The 18,561-nt window shown below is 37.8% G+C and overlaps 1 protein-coding gene across 1 annotated transcript in view; it reads left to right on the forward strand.

Moving 5' to 3' along the window:
* Positions 1–15,439, forward strand: part of LOC101847575 (poly(rC)-binding protein 3) — a gene marked incomplete at its 5' end in the record, with an annotated part of 80,523 nt that extends 65,084 nt beyond the window's left edge. Inside the window, 1 exon segment of the mRNA XM_035969071.1 lies at positions 3,191–15,439. Coding sequence (XP_035824964.1) covers positions 3,191–3,527 — 337 coding nt within the window.
* Between the last annotated feature and the right edge of the window lie 3,122 nt (positions 15,440–18,561).

Below are 18,561 nucleotides of genomic sequence, written 5' to 3' on the forward strand. Positions count from 1 at the left end.
ATGAAATCCTCCTGAATATTGTTTTTGGCAGAGTTTTTGTGTTTTTTTTCTTTTTGCCATTCTTTAAAGAAATGTTCTGTTCAATCCTTGCAACCAAAGACAGATTTATTATTGCTGAGGTCTTTGATGAATGAATGCTCACACCAATTTTCATGTAGTCATTATAAATCTCTCTGTTTTCTTGAACCACATGATGCTGTCGTGTTGAACACAAGACGTTGTTACAGATGACAATTGTGTAAAATGTTCTCCAAGAATTCTCTCTTTTTAGGACGATAGCAAAAACAGCCATGAGCTATAGGACTATGCCCCTGATCCACGGGGTGGGTATGCTAGGGGGCTGCCTCCCTTACTCATTGTTCTCCCCCCCTCCCCCTCCTTCCACCTCGCACCGCTTTTGGTGTTTATTGACTCTCTCCACTCGGATATGACCTCCCACCCTTGTTAAAATGGCCGCCTCTCCGTAGCTGTTGTAACGCTTTATATTTTTCTGAAACTGTGTGTATATATATAAAAAAACAACAACCAAGATCTCTCAGCGCTTATTACCTACCCTTATCACTAATAATCTTCCCCCCCCTTTTGTTTAGTCCAATGACTCACATTGCATGAGACTCTCCTCCTCATTACCATTGCCCAGACTCTTCATCTTCTCTCCTCTGGGTTTGTTTGTTGTTTTTTTTTGGTTTTTTTTTTTTTTTTAGGAATTTGGTTTTGTTCCCTTGCGGTTTCTTTTTGCGCTGCATTATTTTAGCAAAGAGAAGAAAATTCTGTTTGCAATTTTCAAATGATTCCACTGTGCGCTTTGGTCGCCATGGTAGATGTTGCGTTATCGTGAAGAAAAATGCTGAGACAAAGCTCCTGCTAATGGGAGTGGAAAATACTGTAGACTGTAAACATTTTGTATAAAGCTGATAAACACAAATATTCTCAGTATGTGGAAACAGAACTGCTATGGTGTGTGTACTCTCATCGATACACTGCTCCTCGATAATGTGCTCTGCTGGAGCATTATTTCGAGTTTCATTTATGTTTTTAAACGGAGATGGATTTCAAGTTGACGCAGGAACAATAAGCAAGACTTTGAATTAGTCTTTTTTTTTTTCATTCTTGAATGCACCCAGAACATTCTTCATTAATTCAGACTTTTGTGTGACGTGTGTGTGCCGCACCGCGCGTGTAACTTGCGAACTGATAATGGAGAAGAAAATACAAAGGTCTCCATTGTAGGGCAGAAAAGGGTACTAAAAATAGTTTAACCTTTCAGGATATTAGGAAATATCATGAACAGTCTAAGGCAGTGGAATTTTCAATGGACAGAGCCTTGATCATGTTCCGGAATTAAATTTATTTGCGTTTTGGAATTTAAAGAATTTGACTCATCGGTGCACTCATTGCAAATACTTGTAAAGAAATATTTAAAATGAGGATGCGGTTAGGTGCATTTAATTGATGCGAATTCCTGTAAAGGAAAATTAGAATGAGAATTCGATTCGCGTTTGATTTTAGTGCAGGTATGAATTCTGTACAGACTGGATGAATAAATGGGTTAGAACGAAGAGCTGTATGTGTCCGTGCCGTACTCTGTCTAGTCTGTCCGTGCCGTATGATGTTTCTTGGTGTAGCCGCAGCGTTCTGGTCTCCCCCTATACGTCATCATGTGCGTGCCTGTAGCACGGTCGAATCCTTCCGACCTAGAGACACAGTTCTTGTATTGTGAGTGGCGCTCTGTATGTCCTCCTCGCTATGTGGTTTTTCTTTTCCCCTGGTCACTTACTTCGACACTGTCAATATGTCATAGCACCAACCAACAGTCTCCTCCCCCTACCCTTTTCCTTCCCACTGTATGTCTCTCCTTCATCTGTGACCGTTTTTAGTTATGTTTTTTTTTTTTTATTCCAGTTATCGTTGTCTAGGACAATCTGTACGTTCATTAACAGGAGTCATTTCTTTTTTTTTTTTTTCTTACCCCTTCTGTACTCTGTCTCGCCTTCCGAAAATGTAGTGAAGAAAATGTCACAGAATGGACATTTGCTTTTTTCAGAATCTTTTTAAAGAGAAGGTTAATCCAAACCTAATCTAAAAGTGAGGGTGGAAGACATTGAGAAAGAGAATGCAAATTAGAGAGGACATACTAATTAGATTCAGGTTTCAAACTTGCTGAATTTGTTTTGTTTGCTGGGATCAAAGAAAAAGAAAGAAATGTTTTGTCAAAACGTATTAAGTAGTAGATACAAAAACGAAACAAATTACAAGGAAAAGAAAGAGGGGAGAGAGAAGAGGGGGAGACAAGTCCTGTCCTGCCCAGCCTAGCTGCCCCACGGCAAGAAGCACACTGAAGTAGCCACCCCCACTTATGACTGCTTGATGCCTCCCAAGTTTCACAGCTCCCACATCAATATTAACGCCGCATGATCTGTCTTTGGTTGATGGGACCTTTGTTTTTTTTTTTGTTTTTTTTTTTAACTTTTCCTTGTTTCATAAATCTTCAGCTATCCCTTTTTTTTTTTTTTTTTTTGCTGGCAAAAATGATTTTTTTTTTACACCAAGCCAGCTATTAGATACAAGCATATATATCATAGATGTCATGTACATATTAACTTGTCTTTTTTTTTTATTATTCGTATTGATTTATTACTTTTTATTATATTTTTGAATAAGAATTTTTTTTCTCTTGTTTCTCAATTGTTAAACGTTCTACAATGGGTCTGTTGTATAATTAAAAACTCATTTATCTTTTCCTTTTAAATTCAATTCGAGTTTGCTTCAAGTAACATTTTTTTGTTAAATGTACTTTTAAAGAGACTTTCAAGAAAATTAAAAGTATCAAATTTTTCTCATGATTTTCAAAGAATTTTTTTCAGAGAACAATAAGTAAGATAATTTGAGAGTCTTGAGGTGGCAAATACATGTTAATAAATTCTTTGGTATCATTGTGTGGGCACTTACACGTGTTTTTTTTTTCACCTAGGTTTATTCATTTTCCTTCTTTTTTTTTAAATTTATTGTTTTTTGTTTGTTGTTTTATCCTTATTTTGAACCTGGTTGTTTTCTATTCTTATGAGGATTACCCCAAGCAAATCCTTCTATTACTACTACTGCGTGTGTGTAAACATTCGTTTGTTTTTCTCCTCTTACTTTGAGTATGCCTAATATTTTCCCCCTTTTTTCCTTTTTTTCTCATCCTCAGCATGGAATTGCATAAGACTCTGACCCTTGACCCTGCCTCCTTGCCCCCCGTGTCGTCTGTGGCTGCCCCGCTACCCCCCTTACCCCCCCACCCGGTGGCTATGACCGTTATGAAACCACTCCCTCCCCCTCCCATGCTGGGCTTGAATGGCCTGGGCCAGCTGATGGACCCCGCGGCCATGGCGGCCCAGGTCCCTAACTCTATGGCCATCGCGTGCTCCTTGCCGGGCGCCGCCCCAATGGCTGAGCGCAAGCCACTCACCACCAAAATGAGGCTGGGTCTCACGGCTACAACGGCGTTCAAGGCAGCGGAAAGGCCAAAATTTACTCCGTACTGACTATATCCTTACGTTTAAGTCGTTCAGTGTTGTAGAAGTGTCTAGAGTGTTGGTGACTTTTTCCTGTGTTGTTTCTCGTGTGCGAGGTGGTTGCCTTTCCCCAGTTCTCATATTTATATCTACCTTATTTTTATAAGTCTGCAATGGGTTTTTTTCTGTTTGGTCTGGGAGCTTGGATTCAACCTTTCTGCTTGTTTAATTTTTATATGCTTGACTTTTGCGGAGAAAAGGGCATCCTTGGAAGTTTCCACTTGTAGATTTCACTACAAGTTTGGGCAAAGTTCTAATCAAAGCATGCCTTATTTAAGCAGGATTGTGGAAGAGTTTTTTAAATAGAAATATGATGACATTTTGAAATGTACTTACTATTTTTAGTGCTGATTTGGCCTTTTGTGTGGTCCTATTATTTCTGTAAATAGCATGTGTCCTCATTAGGAATTGCTTACCATCTTGTATCACTGTGGCTCAATATAAATGTGTGAACTGGGAAAGGATGTATATTAATTTCTACAATATTGGCTCAGAGCTGCCTGTGAAATCTATAGCATGATGCGGGAGAATTCCTTCTTCGGCATACTCAGTTGAACAGGAGAAAGCAGCAGTACTGGAGAGATGTTTACTCAAGTTAGACAACCATCTCGATAGTTCTGTGAAAATGAAAGCAGCTGTCTATTTATTTTTTTTAAGTCAAGACAATCAGTTAGGAAATATAGTGCTTGAACTGTAGCTTCGTTGATTGTGAATTGTCAAAGTCTTGACCTTCCAGCAAGATCAGATTAAGATAATTCAACCACTAAAAAGTAAAAGTTAGGATAAAATTGAATTACCCTCAGAAAGAACTTTATAGTAAGGATGAAATTGAATTTCCCTCAGAAAGAATTTTTTAGTAAAGATGAAACTGAATTTGTCTGTGAAAGAATGAAGGTCATTGCGGATTTGGTAACTGAGGTGAAAGTCTAACAGAAGTGTACAGTAATATTCAGTGATCGCCTAGAGGAGGGCCGCACAAAGACTATAGATTTCACGGTCAGCTCTGAGTCTACGTTAGTATCCGCGGACAGTTGAGGTGAGGCACTACTTGAGCGACTCCAGCAATAATCCTCCCCCGAATGCTCGTTGAAGGTTTTTAGATTTTACAACATCCACACCTCTTGGTTTTTTTTCATTTAAACCTTTCAAATGGTAATTTGTCTTGTTTCAGTACTTAAAGAAGAAATACAGGGTTTTTACTTTATCCCGTTCTATACTGCCAGTGAATGTTTCTACATCTGTCTTAGAAGTATGGGAAAAGACATCTATTTTTGTCTATTTCTTTATAAAATTCTAAGTTATTTGTCAGGTTCCTTAGTCGAAAGAAGTAGCCTGTTTTTCCCCCATCAGTGACCTTGATGTCGTAATTTCTGACCTTGTGAATGCCAGTAGCCGCTCCCAGCCCACCGGGCATTGTTCCTCGTTCCATGTACATAGCCTCCAGGTAGACAACTGTTGTCTCTGTACTGTTATCGAACCAATTGCTCTGTTGAATGTTCCAGGAAACCCAAACCTTTTACGCCGACTAATGTGTGTGTGTGCGTGTGTGTGGATATGTACGTGTTTCCATCCTTGTTTCATGTATGTCCAAGAAATACTCATGGCTACATTGGAATTTTTCTCTTGAAGAAATATGATTTTCATTGTGAAGTAAATTTTTTTTAATGTGTGTTCTGTACTTTTTTTTTATTTTGTCAAACTCTAAGATAAAGCATTACATCTTCTGTGTCATTTTGCTTCCGTTAAAAATATTTGCAGGTATATATATATGTCCATGTTTGAATTAGTATTACTAATATAACCCAGGTTTCTTTCTTTGAATTGTTGCAATTGGATACGAGTTGCACTGTAATGTTTTTTGTCAAATGTTTTATTTATGATGGCCAAAAAGACATTGTGATGGAAGTTGTCCCTCAGAAGGTTTGTGATGGCTGTTCAGCCCTTGCCTTAGCTCTCAACAGTTTCTATTGTCACTTTTTGTGGTTTTACACCCAGGTTAGTCTCTGTATTATATTCTACCCGTCCTTTTGGCAGTTGTGCCGTAGACATGATGTTTACTTCAAGTGCAGATTTCTGCAAATTATAGACCAAAAAACAACTAAATAGCAAGTGTGGGTGGCTTTGCTCTTGACACGACTTGTGTAAATTAATGAAGTGATTCACTCAATGGTTGACTCATTTGACCCTATGTACTTACTTCTGCTGACAACACAGGTTATGGGGAAAGACAGATCTGGTTGATAGTGTAAGGTTTCTTGATTTGTTGTTTCTTAATGAGGAATTCGACAAACATGGAAGACTTAATTTATTTTTATTTAAAAGTTTTTCTTCTTTAGCGTTTTATAGCAACTGAAGGGATTTATGAAGAAATACATCTCAGAAATACATGTAGGGCAACTTCAGGGTCAATTCGTCTGTGAAACATATTTACAGAAACTTAAGGGTTAAGTTATTCCAAAAATACGTATAGGGCAGCTTGAGGGTTAGAACTTATTTATCTCTCAGAAAAGTATATGTATAGAGCAAGTGACAGCTATATAAGGTAAGATAGATTCACTTTTTTCTCTAAATGGGAGGGAGAAAAAAACCTTACCACTTTCTCTAAGCTGGAAGGAAAGCAGAAAATCCTTCGATACCACCCTCCTCTCTAATGTTCTCTATCGCTCGTAGTTCTCTTCAAAGTCACAATGTGCTCAGAGGTCAATGGTTTAGTGTTTTTTTTACTCAGGGACGCAGTGTAGGACGGACACGCAACACAGACAAACTAGTGCGATGATGTGTGTTCCGACCAGAGAAAATAGTGATGTTTTGTTGTCCTGCACATTACTCTTCCCTCTTCCATCAATGAAATATCTGTTGTCGCAAGAGCCAGTTCATGTCTGAGCTTTTGTTGTATTTTTTTTCCAGTATTTTGTTTTTGTTCCATATCAGTTCGTGGGTGGACCCACATTTGCTCAAAACTACGCTTTAATTCAGGAGCATACAGTTCTGCATCGGACTGTTAAAATATTAATGGTCTGTGTGAAGACAGGAAGTTTGTGAGAAGTCGTATCCTCTTTATACAGCGGCGGCTTTACCTTTAATCTGTTACGCATAGCCCAAAATGTGTTTGTGAAATCTGTGGCTGGAATGCAATAGTCTGATAATCCACATTTGATGAAAACTGGAAGAAAATTATTGTTAAGGTTTCAAAGTTGCATAAAATATGATACGAATAAACTGCATGTCCATGTTTTCAATAGTTATGATTTAGATTAAATGAAAATTTCCCTTGGAATTATTCTTATAATGGTCTGGTAACCTCTTGAAAGCTCTTCCAACAGGTTTGAAACAAGTTCATTCTAGTCAAAACAATTTGCACCTTAACTTTTATTCTTGTCCCATTTCCTGTCACACAGCCATTTTTGAAATGACTAGTTCTCAGCTATTTTGCTTGACTGTTGGAGCATTGAAACCATTTATCTTATCTAGTGACATCAGTGACAGAGTTGCAAATGTGGGTTACCAGATCATGAACAAAGCCACAGACAAACAAACAGATGGATAGACGAATACATTCGTATCTGCGTAGAATATTATGTCCCAGGCCCGTATATGATGACATGCGCATAAATTTGTGAGAAATTGTAAAACTGTTGAGAGTTAATACTGGGACATTCAGGCCAAAGGTCTCAGTCAGCTTGTGGTCATGTTGCAAGTCCACCATCCAGGTTGTGACCTCTGATCCCCGGGGCAAAGTTCTTCAAACTACAGCCTCTCCCAGTTGTTACAGGGTCACGAACTGATGGGGTCACCAAGCATAGCGCATGGGATGCCTGCTATGCCTCGGTAGATCTAAGTGAATGCTGAATGAATAAGTTAAAGGATCTGCTGGTCAATCAGTTTATTCAGTGGATCACTCAACAAATAAACTACTTTTGATTTGAGTGCACACTTTACAGTATAGATGGTGGTATAAGAGAAAATTGCACATAGTTCCAAAGTGTTTGTTTTTTTTAAAGATTGGGGGTGGCTGCTATCTTAGAACTAATGAGTAAAGTTGAAGGTTTTAGATATTTTGGGGTACTTTCATTTCAAGAATCAGGTCAAAAGATTAAAACAATTTTTATAAAATGTTATACTCGAAGAGAAATACCATATGATGTAATATAAAGCCTGTTACTAATTGGATAGTTTGTGGTCAAATTACTGCCACAATTTGGAGGCTCAATGACGTCAACGGCTTCTTGAGAAAAAAGCTGAATAACATGAAACTGGGTTATTGTCGAACAAGTTTGAAGAACCCTGCCCTAGAAGGAGGTTTAGGTTTGGGAAATGCTCGGCAATGGAGACAGATGTTTGCACAAAGGCAGGGCTGCGTGGGGAGCCCCAGCGTTTTCCTGTTCACTTACTACTCTATGATATTTGTAGATGTTTATCTAGTCTTATTTCCAGATGTCCAGTTCATTTGCAGCACAATCTTCCTAGACACTTGGTTGTGATACCTCATTGGGGTCTGAGTGGACTGGAATTTTTCTTGTTTTCAACTTCTACAAATTGCTTTGCTTGTTCTTCCAGTTAAAAAAAATAAATGTTGTTGGTGTCATAAATGTAAATGAAAAACACTGATAGGATAACTTTGTTGGCAATATATTTCTGCACATTTTAGATTGTAAGTGAAAGGGACATCTTCTCAGTTATAAGATAGTCCCACTTTTTGGCCATAAGTAGGGCGAGTCGAAAGAATCATCTACTTCCAAGATGGAAAGACTTTTTTTTTCATAATGTTTACAGTGCATGGATATGTAATCTGCATCTTCAGATGAAATCAGAAAGTGAGTCACTGTACTGTAAGATGGTCTATCCGTACATGTGACATTTTTTTTTTCAATGAAAAAATAGGAAAGTCACATAAGTCACAGAAGAAAGCTTTTCGTCCCTTGACGTTTTTACATCCACACAGAAATAGTACAGTCTCCAACGTAAAAGAAGAAATATGTATATTTATAGAAGATTCATGTACATTTTTACATTTGATGACGTCGTCGGCGACTGCTATGAGGCATCACAACTGTGTGTCGTTTCACTGGTTTCTACGCGAGTGAGACCTCTCTCTTTGAGAAGGGTTTTTTTTTGTCTTTTGATGATAATACAGAGTTTGAGTGGTTTTTATCTTGCCTTTGAGCAGACAGAAACCAGTTCAAAGGGTTTTTAAATTTTATATATATAGAGAAAGAGGATTTTCCTTTTATGTCATGGTCGTATCAGTCTGGCTTGTTTTGCCCGGCGCTCACATTACATGTATTATGATATAATATATACATTTATGTATACTTAGTCAAGGCAGTCCGGACACTATTTTTGGGGGTGCAATATGTCATGTGTTCAACCTTTTGTATATATATAGGATTTTGTATGAATGTATGCTCATGTGTGTATTTGTGTGTGTGTATTTGTATGTGTGCACATGTGAGTAAGAGACGGCAGAAAATTAAGCATCGTTCAGGAGAGTTGGTTACCCCCCCCCCCCCCCCTTTCCCTCTTTTACCATTCACATACTCAAAGTCAGGGGGATCTCTGTGCCATCCATCAGTATGGTAGATAGAACCTTTTGACTCTGAGCTTTGTTGTCATTTTAACCACTGCTGCCAACGTTCACCTACCAACCAGTCCTAGTGTGTGATTTTCATCGCAACTGTTTTTTCACCCAGTTCAACCACAGAAGCCACAAACCCTTTGAGTTTTTTTAAGGCGACCTTTGAATTTTGTCAACACAGAAATGCACAACATCTTTAGTTGTGGGATCAGTATTTTCATTCTTTCTTTGTGTTCAAGGAATCAACTTACCGTTTGTCAAATTTTGCTTGTTGGGTTCCTCAGTGGTGATCCATATGTAACCATATATGCCAAATGTCATTATCAACCCTACATGTATGTTTGTATTATTATGTCCTTCAGTCTGGAAATGGAAACTAGGCCTCAGTGCAGATTAAATCAGTGCACTTCAGATTTTCTAGGTGTGAATGTATTATGGGCTCAAACTAAAAACTCGTCTGTAGACTTTTAAAAACTTGTCCATGAACTCAAAGCTAACATATCCTTCTCCTCATAATGAGTGGGAAGTCGTTTCAACTGCCATTTCTGTGCCAGTGTGTGTGTATGTGTTTTAACATACACGTCAACACTTTGACAGTTAGCAACATTTGAGTAGGGGAAATTTCACACAGAACATTGGATACGAAGAAACTTGACCAAGAGAACATCAAATTAGGGAAAATTATCCAAAGAACAGTGGTTTAGAACAGGCAGTGGAGTCACACACAGAATTGATCTGACTTCTTTAAACTTCTGTAAAGCCTCAGCGATTGTGCAAAGGATTGTTGTTTACATAAGCCTTCTCCTGACCCAGACAGAATTTGTTCTGCCCTCATGCCAAAAGCACAGATGACGACATAAGAAAGAGAGAGATGGAGAGAAAGATACAAAAAAATAAATTTTTATAAATATAATAATATGAACAATGATATGGTGTCTGTCCTACTTCCCATCCTCCCCCACCCACCCCCATCCACCCCCTTCCACTTATCCTCCCTTCCAAGCCCTTCCCAGTAGCATATTGCTGCATCTTTTATTCGACTGTAGCATCTTCATCGTCATCATTATTACTTGTCCTTTAAAGAAGATCATTTTGATCAAGGGTGAAACTTCTTGTTTTATGAACCGTTGACTTCATTGTTGATGGCCGTGTTTTATGCTTACATTTTAAGCACTTACATATGAAAGTCTTACCATCTTAATCTTATTGATATACATAATCTATTGCAATACATTTGTACAAATTTTGCGTCTTATATTTACCATATTCTCCCTCCCCCCCCCCCTCTCCCCTTTCAGAAACATATCTTTGGGTTTGATTTGTAGAAGTTTGGACAAAACATATATTTTTTTAATGTAATGACCATGCATATTATAAGCGACGTAAAGCTTGAAGAGGCTGTCCTAGCTGACTGTTTGGCCCATCAGGTGTCAAAGGAGTGAACGTGGCCTCCTGAGTCCACGGTGCTCCCCCTGTGTGTGTCTTTGTGTGTGTGTATTTGTCCATGTGTGTGATGTGTCTTCATCATGCTGCTTCCTCTTTCTTACTCTCTTTGTACACTGTATCAGTCTTCTAGCTCTATCAGCACCAGCAAGTGTTCTCATTGGACGCTTTGTTGAGTTTTTTTGCATCCGAAGTTTTCGATCAGTATGCTGCTGAAAGTGCATAGGTAGGTTCTGTAGGCTTCTTTTCTCACTGCCTGTGTCTTCTCTCTCACCTTTCTGACTATTTCTTCTCTACTTCACCTTTGAGCTGACCGGCTCTCATTCTGTTTACCTCTGGACAGTAATGCTCATCTTTAGAAATGGAAAGTATTAAGGAACATCATTGTCCTAAGATGCAGCTTTAGTCTCTCAAATACATTTTAAAGAAGGGAAATTTTCACTATTGAAATTCTAAAGCCATGAGATCCTTGAGTAATTCTAGGGATATTTAAGATCAGAAATAGCTGATTCCCTGTGTAACAGTTCTTGCAGTTCAACAGAATTAAATATTATATTAATATATCCATACTTTAACAAACAGACATTTGCGCTAATCCTAAAGACCTTAGTAGGTCTTTATTTGTAGGCCTGCCCCATAGTGACTTACAACTTGTTTACTGAAAATACTAGCAAGTATGTGGCTGCAGACAATTTACTTGTTTTGAAAGGATTTAGACATTCATTTAGGTGTTATGTTTTTAGATTATATTGGCTGGATGATCCCTAGTCCATAAAAACAAACATTACATGCTTGTTTTTCCAGCTCATTTTTTGAAGATTTTTCCAAGTCTTGAATGATTTTTCTCCCATATGAACTCATTTTATGTCGGTGATATTAACGCTTAGTTGGCAGAGAGTTAAGAGAGTAGTGTGAGTGTGACCAGATCCAGGCACCAAGAGTGGACCAGAGGCAGGCCTCAGCAGCCGTCTCTGTACCTAGCGAGCATTTCTTGGTTGTAGGGGACGCGTGGCGTGGGGGAGTCGTGCGTCACTTATGCCACTACTCCTTGTCTCTTCGGCCAGTTTGCTTTAACTTTGACTCTAAGCCACTGGGTTTTGTTTTGGGCATAATATTCATACACATACACACATGTTTCTTTGTTATATTAGATTCTACTTTTTGAACCTGTACACTGCTTTTTTGATGTTGGTAGTACTTGTGTAGCCATTTTGAACGTGATGCAGATTTTTTTTTTCACAAGAAGAGAACACTTTCGACTTTGGTATGTGGCTCTTCTCTACCCTAATGGCCTGCCACCATACGCCTACGTACAGAGAACCTTTTGCATGCGTTGTCTTTCTCTACGAACAGGTTGTGATTCAGTGATTTTGTCCTTCTCTGAGGGAACCCATAAATTCAGTTGTAAAGATATAATATTAAAGAAATTATTTTATTTAACTTACAGAGAGTTTACTATTCATGATCATTTTTCTTCTTGTAATAATGATGATGATAAAAGTAATGACAATATGAATAACAATAATGATGATAATAAACTTGAGATGATGTACTGGTCGTCCCATGTACTTAATGCCTGGCTCCGCCCGTGGCGTGAGAGCCCATGTGTGTGTTTCCATATCAGCGACAGTACAAGAGCCGCCACCTGTCCGAGCCAGCGCTGGACACAGATTGGACGGTCGCCAGCCATGTTCCTTTCGTTTCACTCATTTCAATTGTCTTGCACAGGCATTCATATTTTTTTTCATTTCTTCATTACACAAGGGTTTATAAAATTATGTCCTCCCTTACGGGAATAAATATTTATATTCATATATATATATATATTATACATTTATATACATGGTATACATGCATATTTGTTTTGTACATGTACCAGTGTCATCTTGAGCATCCTGCACTGTTTCATGGTGTGGTGAATACAATTACAAGCAAAGACCATTGCATTAGAGTGACTGCAAATCAATGGGAAGCCAGAAGGATTTCAGTTCTACAAAATCCCAAATTCTTTAGAGTTGAAAATGTAGAGATAAGAACTTCTAAACTAAAAGCATGCTGCGAAGCGTGAGTGGAAAGGTTCTGTATTGTATTCTTAATGAGGGTGAGACCACTGAAAGGGAATTTGGGATGCAGCTGATGTTGTTCCCTACTCAGAGCTAGTACTGTCAGCAGTACGTTTGGCATGTCACTACCTCAAAATTACAAAATACTATCTGACATTCTTGGCCGTTTTGAGTTACTAAGAAAGCAAATGTCTTATATCCTCTAACAAAATTATAAGATTATCGGAGGCGTTATCCAGAAATTCAAAGAATTACCCTCGAAAAAGCTTGACATATTGCGAAACCCAAAATTTTTTACGCCAGATTTCTCAGCTGAGCAGAAAGAACTTTGTAATTCTAAGGTAGCGATGTGGCAAATTAGGCCATCTCCCATTTATCTGTTTGGAACAAATGAGAAAAAAATCAGTTTAGTAAAGACCCCATAGGTTGTCATCAGAGCTGCAGTGGGGTAGTCTCTTCATCAAAGTACGATATACGCCACAAAAATACGTACGATGGGAAAAGAACCCTCTGTCTACCTCATTACAAACCATTTCAGAACCAGAACTCAAATCTGAGATAGAGATTAAATGCTATTACCAGTCATTACCATAATTTCAAGCATAATAATAAATATAATATTTACAAATAAATTCAGCTTCCTTTCTCTGTGGATTTTGTCCATGGTTGTTAAAATGTAAGCTTTTTTTACTCAAGTCCAGGAACAGTTTCTCTCTAGACAGTTTAATATTACTATTATGTAGAGTTGAACAATCCCTTGTTTATTTCAAATAAATCTTGAGGAAGCTCGGTTGTGAATGTTGGCTTGGAACTTGGAGGTTGTAATTGAGAATCAGACCAAGGCATCATAATCATCTCCTTCATATCAGTTCCCATAACCGTGAGGGGATGGTACAATTCTGATTGCGTGATCCTACTATTGTGATTTGTTTTGTTTGGGTTTTTTTGCACCTGTTCCTCTCTTGATTACCCCCCCCCCACCCCATCCTCCTTTTTAAAAAAATTAAACGGTAAGGTGAGTGAAGTGAAGCTCCTCGCCTATGACCTTTTCAACAAGCAATGACTATTTATATAAGCATCACCCATGTTTTGAAATATCTTTTTGTATGATTGTCACTGCATATTTGAATGCATGTCCAGTGTGGGATTGTGAGGACGATGATGTAGGGGTTCTGTTGTTTGGATGTAGTCAATGTTTGTATAATTATTTAATTAGTTTCATTTTTTATTTCTTAAAGTGAATTTATAAAACAAATGAGTCAGCAATATGGAACATTGCCTATGTCAAGATTGTTTTTGTTCTTTAATTTTTCTTGTGTACCGTATATGTTGACACTTCACATCTTTTAATGAAATACGTTCAATCACACAAAACATTATGATAACCATGAAGTACGGAGCGTGCAGTTCTGGGTTTTTTTTCCTCTTCCTCTGTTGAATTGTTCTTATTATTATACCAAATGCTCAGACTATCAAATTATGATAGCATAATTGGGAGGAGTAGATTCCGTACAGGAAAACATTCGTCATGTTTGTTGTGGCATAGCTGGCCAGGGTGCAAGGTTACACACAAAGAAGCAAACATTTTAATGAAAGAGCAGCTTTGAAAGTTTGGAAAACAAAATATATCTTATTACATTGTTCTCATAGTAACACAAAGCAGACTTTTGTTATTACTAATATTACTATACAACCTCGGAGGGTACAGGGTTTTCAGGTCACCAACTTCATGTTGGATTTTTAATTAAATTAAATTTATTCAAGCTCACTCATTTTGTGTTAGTGACAAACAGACTACAGACATAGACATAGGCTACCACAATATAGGACTGCAGGTTAAGTTGAATGGTGAAATAAATCGGCTGTGAGGGTTGTCCTTCCAGCTGAGCTAGACTATCTTCCAGGTAGATATTTGGAAGCAAGAAACACCACACCAGTTGTCAGTGTCAGTCGCTGAATCTTTTGATTTAATAGAATTAAGCACTTTATAAAGATGAGAATTACTAATAATTAATAGTTATGCATGCAAATTACTTTTTCCTCATTTTTTTAATCAAGGAAGATACTCCAATTGTAGAGGCAATGTAGCGTAAATCTTTTATCAACTCTGTCCGTTTATGTCCTACTTTTTTTTTTCAGGATCAGTTTTTTAAATTATTGAACATTTACTCAGGTACAAAAAAAAAAATTCAGATGCTGGTTTAGTCTAGCTGTCTGGTAAGCCCAGGTTTCAGGTAGGTAAGGAAGGAAATAACCAGGCAAGAGTAGACAATGGACTGACAACACACAGCATCGCCGACAACACACGTCAACAGTATCAACAACAACACGCATCAACCACACCACACAACATCGCCGAAAACACGCATCAACCACACCGGGCAACAGTTACTACACTCAGCATCGACGTGCTGGAGACAGCGCAGGCAACACAAGAGAAGATTCTTGACTTTCGGAAGCTGCAGCGATCCACCCCGGATTTCCTCAAGTCCTCAAACGATGCACCAGCACACTTCCACTAGGCTCAGCAATAGACATTTTTTTTTTTCTTTATTGTTTGAAAATATTATTTCACTTCTTTTCCAGCTTGGTACTTCCATATATATAATATTTATTCATTTCTTTTTAATGCTCAGCCGTAGCACAAACTGAACAGAAATGTTTCCCCCCTTGCCAATGGTGAAGAGCATTAATTAATTTTGTTTTTAATATGTTAATTTTGCAAGGTGAGAATATTTCTATGATGTGATTTGACAACAAACATTAAAAAAAACATGAAAATAAAGATGACAAAACGTGAATGTTTAATGCCTTGACTCTTTTACTTCCTCCTTTTTTTCACACAAGTAGACATAACCACAGACGCTGAATAGTTATACCACGCGAGTGAATTGTGTAAGAAAGAGCAAGATGTTGTCGGGGTATGCGAACAAACAAGGAGAAGTAAAAGTGGACGCCATTAGAATTTGATGAGTGTATTATTAATTATTATTAAACGTACTTTCTTCACTGGCATGAATAGTTGGAATTGTCTGCCACCTGAGCTTTGTTGGGAAGGTGAGATGGTGAAATGGTGATATGGTATAGGTTTAATGCTCCTATCAACACTAGTAGGCTTATTTAAGTTTAAGAGACACGACCTCTGAGTTTAACGTCCATCTTCTATGATGTGATTTGACAACAAACATTTTTAAAAACATGAAAATAAACATGACAAAACGTGAATGTTTATGCCTTGCCTGTTTTACTTCATCCATTGTTTCACACAAAGAGACATTACCACAAATGGGAAATTTGTCTAAAGTGTCTTTCCCAAGGACACAGCATTGGACTGAGCTGATGCTCGAACCTCCAAATCCACAATCTCACAACTATGACTCCGGTAGACTACCACAAGGCTACCAACGCCACTTCTTGGAAAGGGGGATGCTACAAATTGCTACCTTAGAATTACAATGTTTTATCTGACATTTTCGGCCATTTTGAGTTACTAAGACTATGAGGTCAGAAACCTAATATATTTTTTATATATGTATTCTATCTGCTCTATCAAAATCATATGATTACTTGGAGTCATCAAGATATTCTAAGAATTACATTTTAAAAAGCTTGATGTGTTGTTTAACTAAAAAAATTTTAACGTCAAATTTCTCAAAAGTAGGTGAGCAGACAGTTGAGCGTTGTAATTCTAGGGTAGCCAAATGTCGTAGAATGGAGCATTACCACCAGCGAGTGTGTGGAGGAACTGGGCAACATAGCAAGATAATTCTCGTACTTTCCCACAAAGTAGATTTATCATTCTACAGATCTACCCCCAGGGTTTTAAGCACCCCACATGATTTAGCCAAATTAGATCATTTTTTGCTTAATTTCTTATTATTTTCCTTTATAATTGTTAAAATTAACAGAATCGCATAATTTCACATTTTTGGGCTCAGGTGGCATAATTTCAGATTTTTTTTTGCCTGAAGCCACGGGGACAGATAGATAAAAACTGCTAGGCTGATACTGATAGCATATTATTAAAGTGCCCTCAAAAATTTTTCACACAACTATTGTCAAATATCTCAACTAGGGAACATAAAATCTCCAGCTTTTGCACAATGACTCGTACTCGTATCAATTGGTCGCTTTTAAGGACAAGCGGGCTAACCCAGACTTGGGGGGGGGGGGGGTTCAAGAAATCTTGACCTACACCAAAAGTGAGCATTGTCCTACTTTAAGAGAAGTTTGGTTTCATTGGTGTGCACATTTGTTTGGAAGTAGAGAAAACTATCCTTGTCTTTTAAAGAAAATGAACAAGGGGCAAAAACTTTACCTTCCATTTTCTCAAAAGAGCATTTTTGAATTTTTCGGTATAGCGCACTTGTGCTTAAAAGCGATCAATTTGTCTTTACAGTAACAGATCAATATTTTTGTAAACACCTGTTACTAGTGTTAGCTGTATTCTAGGAAATTCCTCTATAAATATTAATTTAAAATCCCAAAGGGAGGTTTCTTCTAGATTTTGAAAGTTTTGCAGCTGGAACGATATTTAAAAGCAAGTCTGTAATTTTTTACTAATCGTACATTATCTGAGTACGAGAATTATTTTGCCATGTTGCCCAGTTCCACATACAGTCAAACTCGGATATAACAGTACCGGCAGTCTTTCCCTGTTATAACCGTTATCAAGGGAAACTACTCGCACCATCGCACCTTCAGCTTACTATATATTCAATTACCGCAGATCCTATTCAGTGTGACTGAGATGGAATCGATCAGTGACCCCAACACTATGGGGACAGGGGGGTGTTTGTGTTTAGGCAAGCAACCACACCAACAGGGGAAATGTCTTGGTTAAGACAAATTTCAATAATTTGACGAACCGAAAGCAAGTTCATGCGCAGCAAGATTACTGTTCAATCAGAGTCTGCGCAAATTGAACCTTGTTAAAGTTAAAGCCAGGTTCATATTACTTTCACTCTAGAGAAAAAAAACCCACCCGAGAATTGATTTATCACTTACTGTTCTATCCAAGTTCCTGTAATAAGAGAGGCTGTTTTAAAAGGACTGGCCTGTACTCGCTGATTGTCAGGCTGGATTCACCAACATTTCACTACCTTAGAACAACAAAGTTCTATCTGCTCAGCGCCTAGTTTCGAGAAATTTGACATTAAAAAATTTTGAGTTTCACAATACTTTATCATTCTTCGTTAAAATTAACAGAATCGCATAATTTCACATTTTTGCACTCAGTTTGCATAACTTCAGAATTTTTCTTGCATAAAACGACGGGGACAGATTACTCACACTTTTGTACTTTCTCTATACAGGGTTTGGGCAAACCAACAGACATGATGCTACTCTACTTATAGTGCGGTGAAAAATTGTTGGTGCAACTTATCGTCAAATATATATTTTTTTTAAGTGAGTAAATGTCACCCATAACTTTGCTTCATATATTGCAAGTCTCCGCCACGCGGAAAATGGGAATATTTACGGCAATTCCTGTTTCTCACACATTTTGATACACATGTGTCACAGCTCACATATAACACTATTTAGTGGCAAAATTTTTACAAGAAATCAATTTAAAAGTGTACCCTTAGTTTGCACTTAAGTTCTCAAAACAGAATCAGATGTTCAATAAGCCGTACTTTCCAGCAAAGTAGTTTCATCATTCTATAAAAACTGCTAGGCAGATAGCAAACAAAGTAGAGTAGCATCATGTCTGTTGGTTTGCCCAAACCCTGTAAATAGTAGAAAAACGTGAAAAAAGGAGTCCGACTACTCAGACCTATCCAAGACAAACACCTATCCTCATTGGGAAAAAGTTGACCTTTTGGGCAGTGTCCATACAGAAAAAACTGTGTGTGTCTGGAGAAAGGTTCTAGTTGTCGGAAATGTTGGAATTGAAATAAGGGCATATTCTCGTATATAT

Source organism: Aplysia californica, unplaced genomic scaffold (genome assembly GCF_000002075.1).
Source record: "Aplysia californica isolate F4 #8 unplaced genomic scaffold, AplCal3.0 scaffold00112, whole genome shotgun sequence".
NCBI classification, from domain to species: Eukaryota; Metazoa; Mollusca; class Gastropoda; order Aplysiida; family Aplysiidae; genus Aplysia; species Aplysia californica.